We start from the raw sequence: 25,363 nt of genomic DNA on the forward strand, positions 1-25,363 counted from the left end.
CATATTCAACAAATCATACTTTTTTTCAAGTGTAATGGAAACGATCAGGTAGACGAGAAGAATCAGAAAAAAACCACAAGAGGGTGAAAGAAAAGTAAATCTCCAGTAATAAAAGGATGAAGGAACACAAAGGTAAAAGCTGTCAAGGAGACGTCATTGACTACCGAAGAGATATTGTGAAGTTGATGGCTTTATTTTTTGATATTCAACAGCATACTGCAGTAAAAACACTCCACCTCCTCCATAAATAAGAAGCTCAGCAGGTGAAGATGTTTTTTATTTCACAAGAAAAAAAGGCAGTTCGTCACAAAGCTTAAAGAACGATAATAAATCTGTACATGAGAAAAGTTTTGTCAACAGTTTGTAGTAAAGACGACATCGACGGCAACGAAGCAGCAGGTAACAAAACGCAGTCGCCGCCCCTCCTCGCCTCTAATGTCACGGCGACACTGAAGGTCGCCACGTGTTCTTTGCTAAGTGTTAATGCTCCCGGTCCTTGAGAAGGGGACGAGCTGCGAACATCGAACAAAAAAAAAAAAAAATCAAGAGCAGATAAAAGAGGAGAGGTCGTCGTGGGCAACAGACAGTTCCCGGGAGCCATGGCAACAGCAGACTGGAACAATAGGCTGCTCGGTCGCGGAGAGACGAGAGGAGGGATGAGCTGAACGAGAGGGTGAAGCGGGGAGGCGGAGATGAAAGGTGGAGAAACAGCTGTGCTTGTACCTCGTTAGGCTTCTTCTTCTCTCCTCCTCCGCTGCTCAGAAGCAGCCTTGACTCAATTAGCCTCCCTGCGACACCACGATGCCTCTGTGACTCAACAACACGGGTTTGAAGCGGTGTGTAATTTCCTCCTCGTATCCTCAACGCAGAGCCGACACACGATCCCAGCAGAGCAAGTGGCAGCCTTCGCCCACAGAGCCGCACCGGGGAATTGACCCCTGACGCCTTCGCAGCACTTTTTAACCCTCGTCGAGCTCTTTAAGGGAATTAAATCTCTACTTCTAGCGGCGTTTAGTGCTGTAAACACTGAGGCATATAGACAGGAAGTCTGCTTTTCACAGATCTCCTGCTTCAAGGCTCTTCAGAGACGGTTAGACTGCTCCGGTGAGAGTCCAGGTCTAAACGGCGGTGCTCCGACCCAGCAGGGGGAAGGCTGTCGGCAGGCCACAGCTGGGCTCGAGTCCCCTCAGTCCATGGACACCCTGAAGCCCCTGTAACCCTCCTTGAAACCCTTGAATCCCCCCTTGTAATCCTTGTATCCCCCCTTGGAGTCCTTGAATCCCTCCATGAAATCCTTGTATGCTTCCTCGGAGTCCTTGTATGCCTCCCTGCAGACGCTCCTGAGTCCTCAGCTCTCGGCGCGGCATGGTCGCCATCGCAGCGGCGGCCTGGATGGAGCGGGGCCCCGGCGGCGTGAGGTTGTTGTGGTTCAGGTCCATGTTGGACAGCAGATGGCCCAGAGAGTCCCAGCGCTGGGACGAAGGCAGCCGTATGAGGGAGGAGTAGCCTCGCTCGGGGAATACAGTCATCACAGGAGGCTTGCTGGTCTCGGATCTGAAGACCGAAGGAGGGTCCTGGTATTCCCTGGGAGGAGGAAGAGGTGGTGGGTGTGCGGCTCGGAGCGGGGCGGGCTTCAAGTAGGTGCCCCCCCGAGGGTCGGCCAGGACCTCGCTGTAGGGCGGAGGAGGGTCCTCCATCATGACGGCCTCCTCGTAGCAGGGCGGCTTTCCAAATATATCTGTGTCTGTGGAGACGAAGGAGAATAAAGATGAATCACAACATAAAGACTCCTGCAGCACAAAATACAGAAGGTGGGATCCAGAATTCACAGCGAACATTTCTTATATTGTCACGTAAAACTGTTAAAAATGAGAAAGTTTGAGGAGTCAGAAGTTAAACTGTTGGAAGAGAAACTTTATTTCCTGTCGCTTCTGTTCAGGCTCGCTTGTTTTCCATCTGTTTGCCTCTGACGACTCATTTTAACGCACTGCAGAACGTTGTGCAACAAGATGAGTGAAATCATAAAAATACACTTTCATCATGTTTATTCAGATCCGACAGGAAATGGAGGTAAAACGCCTCGTTTAGACCGTTTAGACCAGCCTGAATGCTTTTAAGGCTCCTGTGTAGCTCTCATGTTATACCGGGGTTAATGGTGTCCACAGCATGTTCACGGCCCACGATCAAATGTATATGTGAACATTACAGTCGTGTGTCGCTGACGATGCAGAATGATTTGTGTTTACTTTCCACCGTAGATTAAACTCCCGGGTGTCTGTTATGAAGGGAGGAGTGGACGAGGGAGTGATTTCAGAGGCGGTGTCAGTGGTTGGTTGTGGTTTGAGGAAAACAGTTTTTTTACTGTGTTTTCATGAAATCATTTTGATGAATATCGCATTAGAAATTTCATAGAAAACTTCCTCTAATTACGCTCGTCTGAGGTGTTTTTTTGTCTTTTGAGAATCAAAGTTAAAGCTCAAAATGTTTGGAAACAGATTTGCAGAATAAACTGACGTAGTGAACATTCAGCTCATGTGACTCATCAGCTGTTTCTGCTGTTGGCATTATAATCATTATGTTTCGTCGTTGTCTCCGGACAGCATGCAACACGGCCGATGCCAGCTGACAAGCAAGAACAATTACCACCTGCCCTATTGAAAGTAATTCCTGAAGACCTCTCTCCATTTTTGTCTCCTGGTTTGTTCACCTCCAGCCTGTGTTTACTGACGGAGCCACGCAGCCCGCACAGCGTCATCCTCTGAAGAAATTACACTTTACGTAGCTGAGTTCATTCGCTAAAAACAGTTTATGGAAACGCACCAGGTTTGCATTTTGATTTATTTTATTTTCTGAAAACTTTCAAAAGTTGGCTTAAAATTTGCGCACTTCATCCATTTAAAATAAGCCCTCTGGACTTGTGTCTAAGTTTGCAAATCTATCTTAAAGAAGGACGTGATTTGTGAATGTCGTCATCAAAACCCAGTTAGATTTCAGCAGAAACACGTCTAACAAAAAGTCCTGATGTCTCATTAAAAACATCTCGGCTTTGTTGCCCCAAAGACTTCTGCAAAATACTCAACCGGTCGCTAAAATCACCCAGTTAAAGTCGTCTACACGCCAACATTTCCTTTTCTGCACACCGGGCTGCACTTTGTGAGCGCGGCAGTCTGATAAAAAGCCCTGACAGGATATTTTCCGCTGTATTTTGTCCACAAGCAGATTCTCCACTAATTGGACCGTTCACACCTGTTGCTAATTTCTCCGGAGAACCGACCAGCAGAGGAACATCCCGTTTTATTTCCGCAGTTAAAGACCTCAGCAGTGAAGACGTGTTCAGACCGATGCAGAACTCTGGACCAGGTTCTGCATATTCAGCAGAAGCAGCTGAACTGAACTGAGCAGGTTTCCTGCTGCGTTCAGCGACGCTGAGCGGTGAATCAGTCAACAGACTGCTGGAGCTTCACTGAGGCTGCTGCCGCTGAGCTAAATGAAGGATTCCCCATCATCATGGTTGGAAATCAAGATGCGTCTGTTACACGATACAAATCACTTTGACATTTCTTCTGGGTGCCATTTTAGTAAAAAACTGTTTATTTTGTTTTACTGTAGAGAAGCAAAGCACAGAAACAAGATCTCTACCTGACAAAACACAAGTTGTCTCCTGCAGCAGCTGTGAAACACCTGTGACCTGACAGAGTCTGTTTCAATGTATCGTCAGTGTAGAGAAGGGCAACAAACATCCGTCTTTCTGCACCGACTGAAGACAGTTTCTATTTCCGGGCTGATGAATCGGCCCAGATTCTGATCGATATCTGTCGAAACGCTGCTCAAACTCTCCTGCTGCTTTCAAAGGCTTCACTGGACCTGAAATATTACCGCTGACTCGACTTCTCACCTTCTCACACAGCATCCTCTGGAGAAAATAAAAAAGTTTGCACCTTTTTTTTGTAAAATGCAACTCTTTTATCCATGTGAGCCTCATATCTGAAATCATTTCTCAATGCCGTATTATCAGTGTTTTGTTTCCAGGCACTCAGGATACTACGAGGTCTCGTACTATCGACTCTCAGCCCGAAACATTAACATTAAACTGTCACCGAGAGGAGAGCGGCTTCACCAAACCGCAGATTATCAGAACGAAAACTCAACCTCTGTAATCACAATCAGAGCTGAGAGAGAGCGAATAACAATCAGTTTGACCTGATGCTCATGAAAGCACCGTGAGTTTGAACCGGTATTAATGACAAACCAGAGGGAGCAGGAGAGGAGTCTCTTCTGACACGTGATGAGATGTATGACGTCTCTGCAGCAGGTTCACTAACTAGTCCGTCACATTCAGCAGACGCAGCAGTCGGACGCATGAACGTGTATGTTGGTAGATATCTGCACGTTCACGACATTAAAGAGCTCAAACCTTGTTTTTCAAAAAAGACGAGAATTAAATATTAAGCAGCAGAATGCGACTCGTGAAAATGATGTGAGAGTGACGCTTCTTCTGCCTCAAACAATCTTTGGCTGCTTTACAGACACCTGCTGCAGACTCAGTGAATTAACGTTAATTAGGTTCACATCTGATCAGACATGCTAACACCGAGCACGTTAACATGCACACTAATAACCCGATCATTACCTGATTAATGGAGCCACCAGATTATTCAAGTGGTCATAATGTGACACGCTTTGTCGGATAAAAGCCGTTCTGGGATTATGAGACGTCCCATAAACACACCTAGTCTTTTGCCCAATTTTCCGTTTTATTTAGCGCATGTGTAACGTTTTCTGCTCATGTGTATAACACGAAGGACGGCCCTGACCGGCGGAGACGCCATGTCAGATTATTACAGACGCTGTGTCTGTTAACTACCTGCACGTCTTGTACTCTGCTCTTTTGCTATTAAGAGAGAAGAGATGAGCCAGTGAATCTGTATTTTACCAATCCAGGTGTCAAAGTCAATCTGCTGTAATGTCACCCAGATAATAAGAGCCTGAGCCTCCACCTTGGCCTGCTAATGGTGCAGAGACGCTCTCCTTTATCACAACCAGAGTTCAGCAAAGAAAGGATCAGACCTTTATGCTTTTAGTCGGTACACTCCATTAAAATATGCCCCAACGACCCTGAAACAGACTCTGAGAAGCACTTTCGGGAAAAATTCACTGTATAAAGTCAGTAGATTTGCTGCAAGGGTAAAAAAAAACCAAGCTTGACGTCCAGTTGACACGCGGCTCTCTGTGCGTCTTCAGGGAATACGCAGCTGAGTCAAGTGTTTCTTTGTTTGAGGACAGCAAACGTCCGAGGAAAAAGGGAGTGGTGCAGCTCATGAAGCTGAAACATGGCGGACGAACGTAAACACTGAGTGTAACGGTAGGATAGTTTTCAAAATCACTGTTGTTTAAACACTCGAGTTATAAAATGCATGTTTGTCACTCCGACATGAAGCACACGAACACCCTCTGAACTCAGGAAACGGGATCTTCTCCGGGGCACATGAATGCAGCGTGATTCATTTGCTGCCTTTTTAATTGTGCGAACAGAAAGTACGACATCACTGGATCCTCTTCTCGTGAAGTTCAACATTGGTGACCTTTGCCCAGTGAAGCGGCAGCACAGACGTTTGTGCGGTCGACTTCTCGAGCAGACGACAAACGAGCACAAACTTCTCCGTGTCACTGCCCACGTTCAGCACCAGCAGGTCAGTCGCCTGCTCACTTCAGCTCTGAGTGGCCACAGCAAAGTGTGTCACTTTAACAGAGGGCAAAGATAATTACGTTCTTGAGCCCACGATGACTTTTTAATCACTACTTGTGAAATGATTCTGCAGCGCCTGCCGAACGTAACTCTGCAGGTTTATCAGTAAACTGTCTGAACGTCACTGCAGACCAACGCTGGCTGAATGCAGCGGTTTGCTCCGTGCTCCCTCGGCCGTCATCAGCCACCGGCTCGGTTTTGAAACAGCACGGCCGGACAGCTGAGTGGCGAGACCGGGGAGTTCCCGCGATAATTACAAAATCACGTGTGATCTTAATTGCCGGGGCTGCAGCAGTGTACGCAACGCTGCTGCGGTGGATCAGAGACGGACCGAACACGGATCAGGTGGAGTTTCGGGGTTAGCGCTGTCAAAAATATCGATACTTCGATACTTATACGATACTAAAAGTTTGAAACGGATACGATGCTAATTGTCGACAGTCTTTTCCAGCAAGGTTTATTTTGCACAAACTTGTAAAATATTGTTCTGATGTTCATTAAAAAGTTTTAATGCCTCTTTAATATGTTGTAATTTTTCCGCCTGTGGTATCGATTATTTGTCTTGGTATCGTATCGAACTTTGAAATTCTAGTATCGTTAATTAATTGAGTCATCGTTGTGTCTATAAATGTCAGAAGCCCAAAGTGACGTCTTCAAAATGCTTCTTTTGTCCGACCAACAGTCAAAAACCCCAAAACTCTTCATTTACCGTCAGAAACGACAAAGAAAAGCAGCAAATCTTCACATTTAAGAAGCTGTTTGACACATTTTCTTGAATAAATGACAAAGAAAATTATTGCCAACTATTTTGCAAATTAGTCGTTTCAATCATCTGGATGTGGCGTCTCTGACACATCTCGTTCCTCAGCCTCGACCCGTTAACAGCAACAAACGTCATAAAGGTGTAAATCAACAGCTGTTTGTTGAGCCGTCGCCATGGAGCCGCATGTATTTGTGTACACCTGGCCAAAATCCATCGGTCCTCCGACCCGCCTCACGCATGCCTCCAGGATCTCACCCTCATTGTTCCTCAGCTCGGCGTTAACTCCCCCGTCGATCCGCGTGTCACAAACAATCGCGGCAGCTGCCAGGACGGCTTTAAATAAACATCAGAAACCGTGTCGAGCACAAACGCACGGGACTGATGTTTCCAGCGGGAGGATCAGGAGGGCTTCGTTTGAAGCAGCAGCCAGCTCTCTGAGGAGGACGCGTGTGATGCTAACTGTAATCTGTGACAGCCACTGTGTAAAAACACTGATCACATTAGTCAGGCTGAGTTACAGGAGTGCACAGAAACATGGTGGTTGACTGCGCAACAGATCGATTTTACTCATTTTAGCTGCCAAACGGGAACAATTTCAGTATTTCGGCGTCGTGGAAACAACCACAGCTGATCAGGATTCATCTCAAACATCTTCTGTTCATCCTCATCTCATCCCCTCCCCCGTTCCTTCTCCTCGCCGGTGTCATTTCATCTCCCATTTCTAATATCAGCATCTCAACAACCTCGCAGGATTCATCACATCAGTCGTAAGCAGATCAACCGCGATCATCTCGTTTTCTACTAACGACACTCATCAATAACGGTTTGACGTCATCGGAGGCAGAGACGGAGAGCAGAACCAAACTTGATTTCTGCTGTTCAAACCTCTGCAGTCGGCTGCAAAGAGGAGGAATCATCACCCACCGTGTGTGTGTGGGTCAGGACTCGGGCTACAAAGCCTGTCAGAGCGAGACGTGCTGGCTGTGTGGGATGACAGCTGAGTGATGCGTGACATCTTTGTGTGTTTGTGTCGTTTCTAACGTCACAGTTTCAGATGTTTTAAAAGCACATTTTCTTTGCTGTGAGCCTCCGAGCAGAACTGGACTGAATCACGTCCCCGAAGCCGCCTCGTCATTTATCAGCCCGGGAACGAAAACTACAAATGCAACGACGATCAGGTCAAAATTAACACCTGCCAAGTGCCGAGGGCAGGTAGATTTCCTGTTTGACCAGTAAACATCAGAAGGCTGTCGGCCATCTGTGAACGTTTGACTGTTTTGGTTTTCTTTTTCGTCGTTTCCTGTTTTATTTTGTAGGTTTTATCCTCTTGTATTTAGCCGTCAAGACTTCCTGTCTTTGTCTTTTTGCCTTCACCTCACGTGCACTCGGTTTATTGGACACACCTAACTAAAATCAATGAAGGTGATTTCAGAGGAGTGTTGATTGAACTGTGGGGTCATTCAGGTGTTTCTATTATTTTGTGCACCCCGTTTAACATCCGCAGCAGAAACGGCCTCCTCTCTGACAGTTTCCAAATAAACATCAACATCAATATTCTCGCAACTGAGTGAACACACCGGGTTTAACAGCAGGATTCAATCCATCTCCTTGGTTTTGTCTTTTTTCGATACTGCGTATTTATCCGATCCGAGAGGCAACAAGTGTGAACGTGGTGTGAATTGTCTCCTCGTCCCTCTCGTCTCAGCTCCTGGCTCGTCTCTCTCCGTCCTCTGCTGAGCTCAGCTGGTCGGCACCTGCTTCTCTTGTGGCTCCTCTGCTGCCTGGATACTAAACCTCTCCATCAGTCTGCTTTGTGACCGAGGCTCCAGCAACCTTTTGTTTTACCCTCCGCTGTCTGTCTCTGCTCGTTAACCATCTCTGACAGCAGCTGATGCTCTTTCACTCGCTCCAGCTCTCCAGAAATCCCTCTTTTCTCACACTCGACAGATTACGGAGGTTTTTTGCTGTTTCTTTTCCTCTGTGAATGTATTCCCTCTCTCCACTTTATGTTTGATACAACGGCACAAACACGAGTAAAGTCTCATGCGATCCACGACAGCGACGACACAAACTGGAGGCACATTTTAATCTCTGTGAAAATTAGCATTAGATGAGCCGCTTGTACACGTTAAAGCTCTGATGTCGCTCAGTTTTGTGGGATTTCAGTCGGTCCCTTCACCGTCGTGTTTGAGATGCCTGAGCGTCTACTTAATGCTAATGCTGCTCACAGCTGACAGTCATTTTCACTGCAGCTGCACTTATTTTTCCATTTCAGACGTCTTTACAATTCAAGTGGCTGCGAAAGCACTTTTCTGGCTTTCTAGTTTGACGCTTGAATTTCCTGAAAAGGAAAGTTTGCTTTCCTGCCAGCAGGGCGAAGCAGAACGAGCCAAAAACTCATGAATTAATTTCCATAGAAAATGTCTGTACACGGCGACCTTGGGCTGAGGGATGATGGGGAAGAGGAAGGCTGAGGACCGGACAGGAGAAGCTGCTCTCTTTTGTATAGAGTTGACGTGCCCTTGAGCAAGGCACCTGACTGCCAACGAGCGTCGCCGCTCAGAGATCTGCAGCGTTAGTCTGTCGTTGGCAACCAAACACATTCGTCTTGGATGGCACATTAAAACGTCTGAGTTCCCAGAGAAAGCCGACAGCTGCTCGCCTGTTTGTTTGTAACATTAGCGACCAGGTGAGTGTTTGAGTAACTCGGCCTTTTCAGTGCGTCGGCCGCTGACTCGGAGGTTGTAGTTATGGTTGTTTCCTGTAACAGCGGGGAATCTGACGAAGGTAACACGCAGATGATTAAGCTGACTGATCATCTAAGACTATTTCAGTCTGCATCCGGTGAATCAGACCAACCTGCAACCCGTCAGTCGTGACGTCTGATTAAGTATGGATTGAAAAAAACATGTCACACCGGGAACAATGAGCACAGCGAGCCTAGTATATAACTTAAAGTGGCAATCTCAAAGATTTATGGAAGCGGCAATCGCAGGTGTATTTTTGGACCTCAGTCATCAGTCGGCACCACATGAAAGGGAACGATGTCATCTGAGATGGTTATTATGACACTAAGTAACGTAACGTTATGTGCTGACTTCTTCCAGTCATTATGATGAAGTGATGAACTTGATGGAAATGTAAATAACGGTTCCAACCTTGCAAACCATGTCTCTAAGTCACCGCTCGATACGGGAACGGTACTTGTAACGTGATGTAGCTTTCCCAACGCCAGCAGAGACCAGGACAAACATAACCTGCTCTCTCTGGCCGACCGACCACTGCTTGGTGAACGTGTCACTCACTGTGCGCCGCTTGTGATATTTTCCAGTAAAGTCGCCACCGACGCCCAGTGTACATCTTTGGTATTACAGCAGTTGCAAGGGGCTCAATCATCATTGTTTTACCTCAGTCGACGATAGCGACTTAACAGATATTTATTTACATTAAAATCTTTGAGATTATTACGTTATAACCCAAAATGATCTTTTCCTCAAGCTGACCAAGCAGTTTTGGTGACTAAAACTAACCAAACTGCAGCCGTTTCACGACCTGAACAGTCCAAAAGTCTCGTGCCAAAAGTCTGTCCGCAAGCTTTATTTTGAAAGTCTAACCAGACGTCACACATCACGTTTTATTGCAAACTTGCGCCGGCCAAGCTGCTGCATTTGACGAGTCGGGTCGTGTGTGTCCACAGAAGATCAAAGTGATAAGTTGTTTGAGTGAAGCAGTAACATTTATCCCCCGCTGCTGACAAAATCATTACGCTGGAGAGAAAACATCAACAACTCTTCATGTTCGTATAGAAACAATGTAAACGTTTCCTCCAGCTGTGCTCCTGCGACTCCACACTCTCCTCTGATCGTCTCTTTCTTCTCGCCTCTGTTTCCTTTTTTATTTCAGCCCGGCCGTGTTGTCGCTCGCTCCGTCACCGCTCGGCCTCCGCAGTCACCGCCCACGCCTCAGCGGCAGCTGTCACCGTGACGCCCCGCGGGGGAGCGCTGCCCGGCAGGGAGGGAGGTGGTAGCTGGGAACTGAAGAGTCTAAAAGAAATCTGACACAGTGCTTTAATGTAATCCTCCTCCCGGCCTCCGCTGCTCTGTCTGCTGCCTGTGAATTCATTTGGTGTTCTCTGTTTTTGCTGATTTAACAAACTGACTTCAAATTTTGATTCTTGTGAATAAAATATGCGTTTGGCTCGTAAATGAAGAGCAAGTGAGACGTGACGGGTCTGGCATTTACGCTCGGCGGTACAGAAGTGATTAATGTTCTGCTCGTTTGGTGTCCTGACGAACGGATGCGGCGCTGTTGGGTTTTTCTTGTTAATTCTGACTGCAGAAGTCTAAAGAGATAAAGAGGAAACACGCTGCGTGGTGAGAAAACGACCGTTTCATCCGTTATTGGAGCTCGATATCTTGAAGCCAGAGACAGCTGGATGTGCTGTTCTGAACAATTAACATTTTTGAGACGTGAAAACGCTGTGGAGTCACTGACGGTGTTTCTACTCAGCTTAAAGTGCCTCAAACCAGAAAACAGTTGGTCCTCATGTCGGGTGTTTAATATACATTTGTATCCACCGCTTTCAGGAAATAGCCACAGCCTCACACTCTGACTCCGACGGCAACAAAGCTTCTCGCCTTCTCCCGCCTACTCAATTATCATGTTACCAAACTGCCAAAAATCGAAATGGACACGCTCCCATGCAGACTGGCTGCCCTCGATGCTCCTCGTGCCAAACCTGCAGCTGATTTGCCAGAGAATGCAGAAGAGACACAGAAGAGACGGCCCGTGGACTCGGCCCACCAGATTTGTTCCTGTACAGAGTCAGACGGTACAGTCTGTGCTCGTTAGCCCGCGGATAATAATCCTGCAGAGCTTTGGAGAGACTCGCTGCTGCAGTTTCGTTCATAGTTAAGACTTTTCACAGTAGTTTACATGCGTTGTGTAAATTATTGTGTTGCATTTAGATTGAAATACTACTTCTTTGGTTAATTTTTCAATGTTTTAAAAACAAACTAATCAACAGTGTGATGAAATAAGCGTTGGCGTCATGTCGAACACGTCCACGTGTTGTGCTGCAGAGATCTCTACTGAAGTGTAGGGGTGTAACGATACGTCGATCCGTCGACGTGGGTCCTACAAACAGCCTCGTTAACAGCTGCAGGTCTATAATGAAATCCTGAAATCTGCCTTCTGGTTTTTGTGCACCCAAAAAACATAAAATTATCCTCAAACATTCTTCAGATCGACACTCTTAATATCTCTGGACAATAATCTCGACATCATTGCAAATAAAAGGGAAACCACAATGATTTTCGAGGCTTAAATAAAGATTTGAATGAATAAACCTCAAATTAACTTCTTATTTCAGATGCACCTGCGACGCCACATACATACATTTAATTGCAACATGCAGATGTGGAGAGAATAAACATGATTATCACGGTAGGTGAAGTTAAACTCAATTATTTCATAAATTATCAGCTTTAATTAGCTACAGCTTTTTATTTTGGAAGGATAATGAAGCATAGATTCATGCCATTAAACACCCACACAGCCTGTGAGACGCTCCGGTGCACAACATCAGAAATGCGACATGCAGTATATGAGTTATACGAAATGATACGATGCACCATGTTGTCTTTCTGGTCTTTTTGTTTTCATCTTAATTTAAAGACTTATTTAAATAATTACCTAAATAGAGGACTACTACTAAAAAAAGGTCAACACAAATTATGCGAAGAACAAGAAATATGCAAACAGTAGCCGTCCCTTCTCGTTACCTGGCATGCTGACCCAGTTGGCCTCCGGCATGGGATGAGGAACCGGCAGAGGAACCGGCGGCGACAGCGTCGTTGGAGGGCAGAACTGCGGCGGCTCCCTGGGCAGCTGTGTGGGCGGAGCTGCAGGTGGCGGCGGTGGAGGAGGAGGAAGAGGAGGGTATCCCGCGGGGTGACAGCTGAGCGGCTCCATCTCCACGGTCCGCAGACACTGCTCCCTCAGCCTCTCCTCGTGGCGGCGCTTCAGCCGGCGCTGCAGGAAGCTGCAGAAGCAGCAGAGCATGACGATGATGGCCCAGACCAACCAGAAGCCGGCGAAACAGGCCAGGAAGGTGTAGGTGCCCTGTGACATCACCATGGCAGTGACGGGCCGGGCCGACAGTTCCCCCCCGAGGCAGGAAGAGGTGGTTTCAGACGAGGTCCTGTTGCGATTGTGATTCGTCTCTCCAGGATCAATGAGAGAAATTCTGGCTCGTTTATCACGTTCGGTGATAAAATAAATTGATAATTAAAGTGCTGACACGGCTGTCTGAAGGCTGTAATCCAAGATGGGACCGAAAACAATAACAGCAGGAGATAACAGGTGGCAGATCAGCCACGTGACTTGAATACTGGTGAACTTAAGTCACTACAAATCCTTCAGAATCAACACAAAACATCTGAAAATCTAATAATCACTGTGCTCGGTGGCAGGTTTGTTTCAAGACGGCGGCTCTTTCACTCGACGCTTCCACCAGATTCAAACAGACGATAAAACGGCTTCTGCTTTCTTGTTCGGATCAAAAGAAAAAAGTATCCACGGTCCTTAAAAATGAAGATAATTTAAGTTAAAAACCGTCCAAATAAATCCAGAAACAAGTCAGAAGAACCTGCATCTTCCTCTTCATCACCGTCAAACGTCTGAACACGAGACGTTCTGCAGTCTCTGTTTATCGAGGTTTGTCTGCAGCATCCTCATTAAGATGTGCAATCATTCTTATTAAATAAAAAACTCATTAAAATGTTTTTTTTCCTGGAGGAAGGAGCTGAATGCAAAAAAATGAACGATGAACGATGAAGTTAATCGCCTTGGAAACAGCGACTGCAGCTCGTTGGTCTCACCAACACCGATTCTGTCCGCTTGGTTCAGAGACGAATGGATCTTAATCACAGGATGTTACATGTTGAATGTTGAAACTTGCAGCGCTGCAACACCAGATTCACTATGAAATCGAAGGAAATCTTTGTGCTTTTCTTAAATACTGAAGGTAAATATATTTTATTGAATAAGTCTCTGTACATTTCAGAGTTACTGAGATCACAAATCTTGTAATTGGATCAGGAAACTCGAGTAAACCTGCAAGAAATCGATATTTTTCTGTTTTTTCTAATCATTTGTATCCGCACAGATCAGCTCCTCATTCACACATTAATGTGTCTGAGTCTGAGGTGAACTCTTCACCTGCAGCTGAAAAACATTCATCTAATTCTCCAGACTCCTTTCAATAATCCACCGTCTCAGTTTTTATGAACAGCCGTCGTGTCTGAAAACGTTTCCATCTTTTCTGAACGGCATCGTCGCCTGTTTGAGGCAGTCCGGCAGAGAAAAGAGGAGGGAAAACAAAAACTGGAGGGGGTCAGACGACCTGAGGCAGCGTCCAATCAGAAGCACCGATGTGCGAATGCCTGTCAGTCGAGTTTGTCCACGTGAAGCTCAGCCCGGTCCGTTCGGGGCTGCGGGGTCCCGGAGTCGGGGGTCCGTCAGCGCCGGCCGTGACGCCGAATTCTTCCCCCTCAGATCCCGACGGGACTCCTCGGCCTCACGCTGCTCTACAAAGACACACGAGGAGAAGACGAGAGCATCGTCAACGATTATCAGAGGACAGATTCAGACAGAAAATTCAACACAGTGAGAAGTCAGAGCAGCGAAACAGGGCAGAGGTCGAGTGTTCAGGCAGGACGGTGACGCCGACCTCAGGGGGCGAGGATCAGGTTCACACTGCAGAGAGGAAGCTCGCAGGGGAAATACTCAGTGACGACTGAAAACCTTCTGTTAAAACTAACATGACTTCAGTTATTTCTCTGCTTCCGCACAGCTCAGAACAAGATCAATAACAACCAGATAGTTTAAGTTTTTAATGATGAACAACCACGACACGTCGCTGTTAAAGGAGCAATCTGTAGTTTAGAGAAGAAGGAGCCACACTGCTCATATAACTCAGATTACTTCTGCTGTAATCATACGTCATTACTCCATCATCGAACCAGCTGACATTTTGTAACCGTGAGCACAAAATGAAATTTCTTTTGTCAGCAAGTATTTGTCAGGAAATGACTCAGGACATTATGAAATATCCCAAAAATACCTAAATGGACTGGAGCGGGTAGGAGACAGGAAAGTCAAAGGATTTGTTAAAAATCATCGAGTCGTTCCTCTGCGGCTCAGTAAAGTCACGTTATATTAACAGAAGTCGTTCTCAAGTAAAACGACAGCGTTCGTCGTTTTCAGCATGTGAATCCAGTCGCGGAGTTTCAGGAGCCGAACGAATCCACAATGTAAGAAGACAGACAGAAAAATGGACACACAGATGAAGGTTTGATACGAGTATAATATCCAATACGCAGCCCAAATCTGCAGGGAGGATATTGGATTGAGAAGGAGCCTCCCAGACAGAACATTTCCTTCTTGTTCTTCTCTCAAAGGGCCCAAAAGAAAAAAAAAATCCTCTTTAACTCCAAAAGAATATTTTAGTTTTTAGTTCAAACACGTTTCTCTGCACATTTTACAGCAACATGCAGCTGGATCAGGTGTTTCTGAGCCGAACCTTCAGGGGGAGAACCGGAGCGAGCCCACGGACACATTCATTAATATGTTCTGATGGACCGATTCTGTTTCCTGCTGCTGCTTCTGATAAACGTGTTTGTTTTTCTAAAATGCATTATCTGCAGAAGAGAAACAGCCTGTGTGTGTGTGTGTGTGTGTGTGTGTGTGTGTGTGTGTGTGTGTGTGTGTGTGTGTGTGATTATTCTGCTGGTTTCAACTAAATTATTCATGTATTCTGTTTTCCACCATTTAGAAAACACAAACAGCTTTTTTTCATAATTCACTCCGATCTGTGCCGAACATCTGCACCTCGATTTGCATCTGATCTGCAAAATTATTGTTTTAATTCTTCACTGCGGTGACATAAAGACGTAGACATGTAATTCCCAGTGATGATGCAGAAGCTCCTCTGGAAACGTAGACGTTTTGTTCCCTTCAGCGTTTCAGTGAAATCTGACCGGAGCCGACGGTGGAGGATCTTCAAGTCAACGACCCCAAACGGACGGACGCTGATTGGACTGCAGACCTCCATCTGGTGATCTGACGCCATCTGAAGACTGAACACTGGACTGTATCTGTCTGTCTGGTTGCATTGTGTACTTTTTCCAGGTGAAGTTTTTATCGCTGGACCAAACTTCATGATGAAAAAGTGCAGTTTTAGTTTGGTCAGCAGCTCTGTGAGGATGTAAGGTTGCCTCTGTAAAACATGAAAGGAGCTTCCAGGTCTGAAGACCAAACCTGCAGCAGGGGGCGACTCCACTGGTTGCACAAAGGAGCGTGATTGTATTTGAGCTTATGAGAAAACGAGCCGACTTCTCACTTGATTTATTACCTCAGTAAACACCTTCCTCATGAGTTCGTGGTCTCAATCTGTAGTTTCAAGACTTCTTCAACACAGCACGATGTTCATTTTGTAAATTATGGTCCGATTTTGAGTAAAAAATAGAAACCAAAGTTATTTAAGTCCCCATGAAACGGCTCATAGACTTCTAGTTGCTTGAGCATAGTTACGCATTTCCTGTAAAAAGAGGCAGCAGCTAATAGCGTTAGCAGTTAGCTCTTACTTCAGCCAAGCGAGGGTAGCGGGGGGAAACCAGACCATTGTGTTTGAAGGTACAAAGCACCACACTCCTCTGGCGGCGTCATAACATAAAGAAAGCGTTTAATGGATGAAAAATGAACATACGCCCGTGAGCGCAGGATGAGTCATCAACATTTCAAATGATTTTCCAGGAAGTTACAAACTCTAAAACCATCAAATACTTTCAAAATGGCTTTTTTTTGCTGCTGTTGGTGCCTGATACTGGTGTAGAGGTGAGATATGGAGCAAGACGTGTGAAAACTACAGCGATGTTGACTTTATGGGGACGTTAAGATTCGTCCTGAGAGGGACGTGAACGTTTCGTGGCACTCGGTCTGATAAATATTGAGATATTCCACATTTAATGATGTGATTTTGGGAGGTGAGTCATCTGCTGCTATGAGACAACGGCCCTCCTGATGCTCCTGTGAGTTTGAAATGTCGAGTACAGACTTTTGTTTTTGTTTATTTCACAATTTTAAAGATCATCTGCTCATCTCTACATCACTTCTGGGAGCCACTAGTCACGGTTCACCCGTTCGTCAGCGGCAGCAAAGTGACGACGAAGAGAGAAAGATGTTTTTAGAAAACACTGTTGAGATTACGAACGTAATGTTTCTTCGCCGGCTGTCTGAACGTCTCCAGAGGGAGTCGCATCACTTTGAAAACCTCTGAACAGTCGTGACTTCTCCCGTCAGCTGCCACATCACAAGCTGTCTCCACTCGAGCTGAACCGAAAACATTAACGGCAGTGAGGAAATAAGATATCTGAGAAGAAGTGGCACCTACTTCGTCTTCGGATTGAAACAGTTATGACGAATGTGTTTTTCCTTCTGATTGGCCGCTTGAACGGTATCACAGTTGTATTTATAGCTCGAGTGGAGCCTCAGCGTTCGTGTCATGTACTTTCGTCTTCCACCTCCACATCACCTTTGGGAACGGCCCTCCTGTGTCTGTTGTAATTTGAAATTGTTCAGCAGAGGTGATTCATCAGCAGAGAGCCTTCGCGAGGCCGCTGATATTTCAAATCTACGAGCACCGATGTTGAACAGAGCCTTTGTTTACTCCCTACGCTTCCTGCCCGTCCGATCCCGTCATCACAAAGGAGAGTTCAGAGGGATTCGGACCTCAGCCTCCACCTACTCGTACAGTACACACTCACTATTTATATCACCGCTCTCTCTTTTATCTCCACTCATGTCGACTACAATCTGGAATAAAACTGATCTCTCTGTGATTTAAACGGCCTGAACGAATGAACGATTTGAATTTGAACTCTGAGAGCTGAAAGGCGACAATAAAACATGAATAGGCAAAATATTACGGAGGTTGTTGGACGGTGAAGCACTTTCAGGGTTTGTTGGGGCTTAATAGAGACACTTTGTGCTTTTTATCCACTGAGATGATTGCTGTGTTACCTTGTTACATCAAACAAAAGGGAAAAGGAGAGCTACTAGCCAGGTTTTCACTCAAATTTAGTGCAGATTTTAACTGAATTTCAGCGTAAGAAAATGTGAATAAATGATGCCAGTCCTCACTAGAAGAAACGTAACGGATGTCCATCCCAGCTGACATTGGGCGAGCGGCGGGGTACGCCCTGGATAAGTTGCCAGTTCATCACAGGGCTGACATACAGGGTCAAACAAGCATTCACGCCTACGGACAGTTTAGAGTAACCGATCTAACTTTTTGCATGTCTTTGGATTGTGGGAGGAAACCGGAGTACCCGGAGGAAACCCACGCAGACACGGGGGAGAACGTGCAAAATCCAATTACAAAAAATCTCCGACGGAACCAGGGCGATGCTAACTTCCGGGTTAGCCTACAAAAACACATCGTCGCTACACCACTCTAGTGTTTCGCAACGTTAACCACGTGGCGACGAAGGTCCATCGCTGGCACTCATCACAGGATTTGATTCATGGACGTCATTTATTCAGTAACTTTTCCACCTGCACCAAGCTTAAAGACTTCCACTTTCATACCCACAAACTGAAAATTGTCAAGGATGGAAACAAATGACAGTCTAACAAAACATCACAAAATTATAAAAATGGTCTCTTGAGAGTTTTTCCGCCTCTGTGGATAACGTTTGGTTAAAGGGGCCCTGCTGAGTCGTCTCGTGGACAAACGAGAGATTTGTTTCCACTTCGCTGAACTTTCTGAGTTCTTCATAAAATGTTTGCAAAGCCAACTGAAACTGTGCATTCTTTGGATAAACGTTTACAAGCGAGCAACTGTCAACAAACGCTGATTTCACACCAAACAAACTTTGTTTTAGTTCTGGTCATTCGGGCGTCGTGACAGCTGTCAATGAAACCTGAAGAGAAGAAGGTCTCTGTAGGCTTCAAGTCTTTTACAGCGTTGTTAAAGCGGACACTTGGTTTCATTCGTAAACAAAACAATAAACTTCAACCGTAAAAATGAACGTTTCCTCCTCGACATGAAAGTCAAACCTGCGAGTTTCCAGTTTCAGGCTGATCTCTTGATCCAGCCGCTGATCATGTGAGGACTCAGTGTTTTGCTTCGGGCCTCAGCAGGCCACTTCTCGTCCGCTGAGGTTTCATCTGTCATCACGTTTCACTCAGAGCAGAAATCCCACATGATCACTGGACCCACGTGGAAATCTTAAGAGCTTGTTTCCTGAAAAAGAGTTTGTGGTCTTGACTTTTTGTCCGACTCGTGTCCTTGAACTCTTTGTTTTTGTTGCACTGAGCTTTCACTCGATACAGGAGGACTGAAACTGTGAAGTTAAAGTTTTAAAGACTTTTCAGCACCAGTATTTAACAGAGTTTTACATCCATCCTCATTATCCAGTTTTAGAGACAATACACGTTCATTTATTAAACATTTGTACAGATTTGATTTGAGCTATTTGATCTTCGACGTCTGCCTGAAGATCCGTGGCTGCAGGATCACGTCTCAAAACTTAAAGGCCTTTTATAAAAATGCCAGCACGCTGCTTTATCCCCAACACGTTTCATCTGTTCCTGCCTTTTTCTTCCCAAAACAAACAGGAAGTCCTGATGGTCTGCAGGCCGGGTCCGACAGCAGGTCACCTGCTGAGGTCTGAGAGTATTAAGTGTTGTGAGTGTGAGTTTATATTGTCGAGCTACTTTCTGCCCCTTTTAAACTGTGAGGCTGTTATTTGCTCCCCCTGCTGGTCAAATGCAGCATTTCTTCATCTCCTTCTTCCTCTTCTTCTTCTTCTTCTTCAGGTCTTCCTTATCAAGTATTATTGTGCAAAATCGGTATGAAGGCTGGTAGACACTGTGTGATTTCAGGCTGTCCCTGGTGGCGTTATCGTTGGTCGTGGTCCAACTTCGCACCGTGAGAAAGATTTAAGGATGTCCATCGTCGGTGGTCCTGTGACCAACGACAGCCTTGGAACAAAATTCTGTTCATGATAACAAACTTGGCATCAAGATCTGTGGATCCATGTTGCACAATGTGACTTGTAATCAACTTCTAATCAACGCCAAATTAAATGTTAGCTAAGTTGGGGTGTAACGATACATCACTCTGGATCGATACATCAATTCAGTGATCCAATAGCATCGATGCAAAGTGAGAGCGTCGATTCATATCACTGCCATCGTTAAGATAAATTAAATTCCCATGGCACGTCTGTGTCGCCATTTCCGTCCATGCGCAGCTCCTTTCCAAACTGTGTATTTTTTTTATTAAAAAGAACAGATTGTTTTCTATTTAATGTCTGGAACCAGTGGTACATTAATATTTCCACTGAAGAGTTCATCTCATATCAATCGCAGGCCCCTGCATCGAATCGAATCAAAGTGAAATCCTATCAATATCATTTAATTTCTGCAAAACCAGAGATAACTTCAAACTAAACATTTCTTTACGTTTCAACTTTACGTTTGTTTAGGTTTAATTTTCTTCCTCTCTCTCGTCACAATGCTCTGGTTAGGTTTAGGCACAAACACTTGGTTTGGCTTAAAATAAACTCGGCTACGTAAAGCATGATTTCGTCAAGAGGGTGACGCAGTGTGAGCTACGAGGCTACGTCAGTAAACAGAGGCTGGAGGTAAACAAACCAGGAGACAAAAAGGAGAGAGGTCTTCAAGAATTAGTCTGGACACGGCAAGTTGTAACTGTTGTTGCACATCAGTTAGCATCGGCCAGAGTCTGAGTCGCAAAAAAGACAAAAACCACCTCAATCGAGCGTGCAAACGAACAAAATTTGGCGAATTAGAGGAAGTTTTTTCAAATTTCGAATGTTGATATTCATCGAAATGCTTTCATGGAAACATGGAAACATGTTGTGTTCCTGAAGTGTGAGTGAAGACGGATGCCTGGTAATCCACCTGCAGAGCTGCAGATAAATGGAAATACTTAAGATCAATTCTGACATACTTTTACTTTAAAAGGTACTTGGTTACTTTCCCCAACTGAATAACATCAGCTGTAAATGGGGACTCAATAAGGGTTAAACTGTCCACAGCAGAGTGTCTGAGCAACTCTGAATCAAACTGATTGATGTGTCAAACATCCTGATCGATTCCTTCATTACGCAACAGCTCAGACGCACTGCTGCTCTGTAAAAAATGTCCCTTCTTCAGTTTCCTCCATGAGAGAAACAGCAGGAGGGTTTTCATCCTGAGGCTGAGGATAAAGACGTGACTCTCGGCACATTAGCCAGTGACTGACTGTGAAGTCTGTCAGACATCGTGTCTACACGGAGGTGAGCAGCGCAGGTAACAAAACACCTCAAACAACAACATCAGCTGGCACCACAGGTCTGCGTTCGAGTCACATCTTGGTCATTTAATAATACAGACTCACCTTTAATCCTCTGGCCGTCTCGGAGCAGATGACGCACTGGGCGCGCTCCGTGCGTCAAGTTTTATGTCCAACAGTTAAAAAATACAGAAAACGAGGTAAAAATCAGGCTCCTGCCGGTGTGCGTGTGAGGTGCCCACCGGCTCTGCTCACATCATCTCCGGCTGAAGATGTGAGCTCCTCTCCTCTCTCCTCTCTCCTCTCTCCGGCTGTCTGAGGAGCTGCGCGTCGTGTTTTGGCCGTCAGGGGAATAAAAATAGGTTTATCAGTTCACCTTGACGCGCTGGCTCCTCCCTCCCTCTCTCTCTCCTCTCCTTCATTCAGTCCCTCCCTCTCTCTCTCCTTCTCTCTCTCTCTCTCCCTCTCTCATGACTGATGAGCAGAAGGAGTGTGTCGTGCCACTCAGCCCGTCTGTCTGTCTGTCCGTCTGAATACAAATCAACCTGCCGGCGGAGGTTTTCCAAGGACGCACGACTTGGCGCACGTAGCCAGACGCTGTGAGGGCTGCGGGAGACTTTCTATCAGGGCTGATACCCACACGTGTATACAAACTAATTATACAACAGGCTTCAGGGTTGTGTTGGTGCTGTTATGTTATCTCTGCTTACACAGAGAAAAGAGCCTGCAGAATATTTACACAGCCAGTTATTTATCGAGGGGATGGTGGCAAAAAAAAAACAATTCGCAGGCCAGAGATGGTCTTTAAAGGTCTTATCTTAACGGTCAAGATGGTCGGTCAGCGTTATCAGCGAGGTCACCCATCGGGGACTAAGAGTCTAGCCGTGCAAAAGCAGTCGAGATAAGATAAGATAATCCTGTATTGATCCCCGGAGGAGGAAATTCAAATGCAACAGAGACGACAGGAGCCTGTGATGCAGGCTGGGGAGGACGGGAGCTACATTTTGGGAAATGCAGGATGCAGCAAACGTACAGTAGATCTTAAATCCGCTTACATCGGGCCTTTGTGTGCAATGGGAATGTCTACACAGTCGACTGTCTCTGCAGTAGACCCGGGTTTTTATCACCTTGGCTTCGATCTAAACGTAAAGCCCAAGTGAACGTGCTAAATTCTGACGTATTTCCGGCTGCGCAAAGTGGTGGCGCGCAAATAAGGAGGAAGAATTTGTGACGTGGTCTATTCCAGGCCTCCAGGACGAGCACCGGGCTTTGAAGACAGTTTTCGTAGTGGCCGAGCCGTGTAATTACATCGTCACGTGATGCACTGCGCCCCAAAAAGCGTCTGTAAAATGGTGGATACATTTTTTTGTTGCAAGTGTCTCCAGGTGTCCTTAAAACATCCTGTGGTGTGACTTGAATTGCGATCAGCCGTCTGTTTGGCAGCCGCGACGATCTCCTTCACCTTCTGATCTGTGGGTTGAGACGTTATGCTTTCGACGAGGCTGATCGTCTCAGGAAGTCATTTTGTTCAAGAGAAGAAACTGAAAGAAACATTTATGAATGATGAAACACGACCAGGCCGTTACAGCAGTTAATAATTAAAGGTCAGTTACGAGCATCTTTTAATTAGAGATCGAGTTACAAACAGGTGAGTTGACGTCAGATAACCTTCAGTTTACCACACCTGCACCTCATGCAGATTAAACATTCAAGTCCTTGTTACAACATGACACACACACACACACACACACACACACCTCTCAAGAGATGAACTGTCTCTACAGGCTGAAAGCTTAAAATGTTAAACTTTTAAACATCTGATTTCATGTTAATGTCTTTGTTTAGTGAAGAAAAACGTGTTAAAGCTGTGATTTAATGCAACAGGAGAGAGATGCTGGTTTCCTTAACAACCGTCTGAGTTCAGGACTTGCAGCTGATTTGACTTTCAAACAGGCTGAAGTCAAATCAGTGCGCAGCCGGCGGCACACGGCGGTCCATCAGCTGTTGTTTCAACTGCCTCAGTCCTGTTTAAGGTAACTTTTACCTGAAGCCATGTGCTTCAGGTAAAAGAGGTCATATAATGCTAATTTTCAGGTTCAAGCTTTTACTGGGGGTCCTAGTAGAATAGGTTTACATACTTTAATTTTCAAAAAACACTATTTTTGTGGTGCATCACTGCAGCACACTGTGTTTTGAACGCTCTGTTTTAGCTACAGAGTGGGACATCTCACTGATGTAGCCAGTCAGAGGCGGACTAGGGTGGGTCATGCCGAGCGAGGTAGTGTGATCTAAAATAACACTGCAACAGCAGTAGTAACTGTGTGTTTGCTGACTGACTGGAGTGTTTATATTTTATAATAAATATATATATTTATAGAGAGTAATTCCCTTTGGCGTGGACTTTGGACTTTGCAGAACTTTTACAGGCACAAAAATGCTTCGTAACACAATAACAGAGAGGAAAAACCCCAAAAAGCAGAATATGACCTCTTTAAAATGTAAACTCAGTTTGAAAGTTTGTCTTTGAATGAAGACAGTCCAAACTTTCAGAGTGTTGAGGCTTGTACAGGTGCATACTGTACGTTATTAAATAATACATTGATATGAGGTCGTATTGAAATAATATACTAATATAAAATATGGCAGAATCTTATGTACGGTAGGTTTTTTGTTATTGGTATCTTTTATTTAGAGTATGATGGACTAAAGCATTTATTAAACTGCCGTGACATTTCCTCTGTCACTGAATGTTACGATGAGGCGTCCAAAAGCTTCTCCCAGCCAGAGAAGATTATTCTGCCTGCGTCCAGGACTCCGACTCCAGAGACGAGTGGAGCTTCATCCAAGTGCTGCACAGACTTTAATTACATTTCACGAAGGTCTGCAACAGAAAGACGAGAAAATAACAGCTTCAGAATTCAGTTTCTGTGAACACTGTGATGACGTAATGAGTTTTGTTCGCTACATTACGTCTGACAGATTGTAACAGAGCTGGGATTTGTGTTTACCACGGTGGTGTTGCACTGGGGGGCCGATTTCTACATAATGTTGCTTTAAAACACACGGGATAAGCAGCGGGTCGTGACGAGAAGAGAAGTGACATCAGTACTCAGTGTGGCGTTCGTCGAGTCGTCCATTATGAATTTAATTTCCAGCTCAGTTCCTGTTTTCTTTGTTTACATGTTCATGTTTTTCTTCTTCTACGTCTGGAAATAAAAGAAGCTGATTAATGTTCACTGTGAGACGCTGACTCATGTTTCCAGAGGCTGTAGAAAAGTGCACTTGTGTGAAATCAGCCAATCAGCACTGACGTCATTCGTCCTCCAATCAGAGGAGAAGTTGTGATATAAGCTGCGGTGGTGATGATGATGATGATGATGATGAAGCATCATGTGACTGAAGGACTGAAAGTTCGTCTGTAGGTTTACAGACTGCTGTTACACACACACACACACACACACACACACACACACACACACACAGTTTGATCAATGAGCCGGTCATTTCCAGACCGTGTTGAGATGAACACTGAGTCCGTTGTCTTCATCACTTCCTTTGTCATAAAGATCAGTCTGTTCGTCTCACACACACGCAAATCTTGCCCTTTTGTCCCATTTTTGCCTTTTTGTGAAAGAACTTTTTCAAACTTGTGAGTGAAGTAGAAATCTCCTTATTCATAAAACCTCCTCGTACAGAGTTGCTCCTCGTGAAGAAAATCCGTAGAAATACGACACTCTCTAAGAACTTTCCCTCAAAGTTGAGACTCGGTTGTAGGTAAAGATAAAGATTATTCACAAAACATCACAAACATCAGATTGTCAGTGTGGTGTTTCCTGCACTGATGAACACTGGACGGCGCTTGTCGGCGGCTTTTTGGCCGATTGAGCGCGTAGACTTAACATCAGCGAACACCTAATCAAATATATTTTATGTTATTAATTTATGTCAGATTCGGTCAATGCAACAATCAACTGTGATATTGTTGTTCTGTTTCTGTACATGCGACATCTTTTACATGTTTGTACGTCCTGGGAGAGGGATCCTCCTCTGCGGCTCTTCCATCTTTTTTTTTCTCAATATTTTTTTATTTAAGTTTTTCCTCACTTGACTCGAGGGTCCGAGGACAGAGGATGTCGTTCACTGTACAGATTGTAAATCCCCCTGATGCAACGTGATTGTGATTTTGGTCTGTATAAATAAAACTGATTCGATCTGGAAGGGAAAGCCCCGTGAACTTGATCGTAGCACGTTTTTCTCCTTTTTTTTCTCCTCCTCTGCTTTTTATCAAACGTATCCTCCATTAGAAGCAGTTATTTCACCGAAAATGGTGTCAAAACATTCTGCTTTTCAATAATAGCTGTTTGTTTATCCACACACATTTCCAACTTCTGTACAGTATAATACCACGGGGGAAACACTGACACAACATGGAGGGCGGTATACATTTTTAGATGTTTATATTGATCTACCTCTGGAGGAGTCGGGGCTA

The 25,363-nt window shown here is 45.2% G+C and overlaps 1 protein-coding gene across 1 annotated transcript; it reads right to left on the reverse strand.

Annotated features, from left to right (window-relative positions):
- Positions 1-172: 172 nt before the first annotated feature.
- prr7 (proline rich 7 (synaptic)) lies at positions 173-21,273 on the reverse strand. The gene is made up of 3 exons (XM_084373557.1): positions 20,980-21,273; positions 12,293-14,098; positions 173-1,744 (listed from the first exon to the last, which is right to left on the reverse strand). The coding sequence occupies exons 2-3, from the start codon at positions 12,645-12,647 to the stop codon at positions 1,119-1,121; spliced, it is 981 nt and encodes a 326-aa protein (XP_084229683.1). The 5' UTR covers positions 12,648-14,098; positions 20,980-21,273; the 3' UTR covers positions 173-1,118.
- Between the last annotated feature and the right edge of the window lie 4,090 nt (positions 21,274-25,363).

The sequence above is a fragment of the Pagrus pagrus genome, assembly GCF_965226575.1.
Source record: "Pagrus pagrus genome assembly, chromosome: 14".
NCBI lineage: Eukaryota > Metazoa > Chordata > Actinopteri > Spariformes > Sparidae > Pagrus > Pagrus pagrus.

Bases quoted from the DNA above. Each gene is read 5' to 3' on its own strand.
- prr7 (XM_084373557.1), bottom strand. From the start codon at position 12,647: ATGGTGATGTCACAGGGCACCTACACCTTCCTGGCCTGTTTCGCCGGC. The intron at 1,745-12,292 runs GTAACGAGAAGG...TCGTCTCCACAG, and splicing joins CAACTGGGTCAGCATGCCAG to ACACAGATATATTTGGAAAG.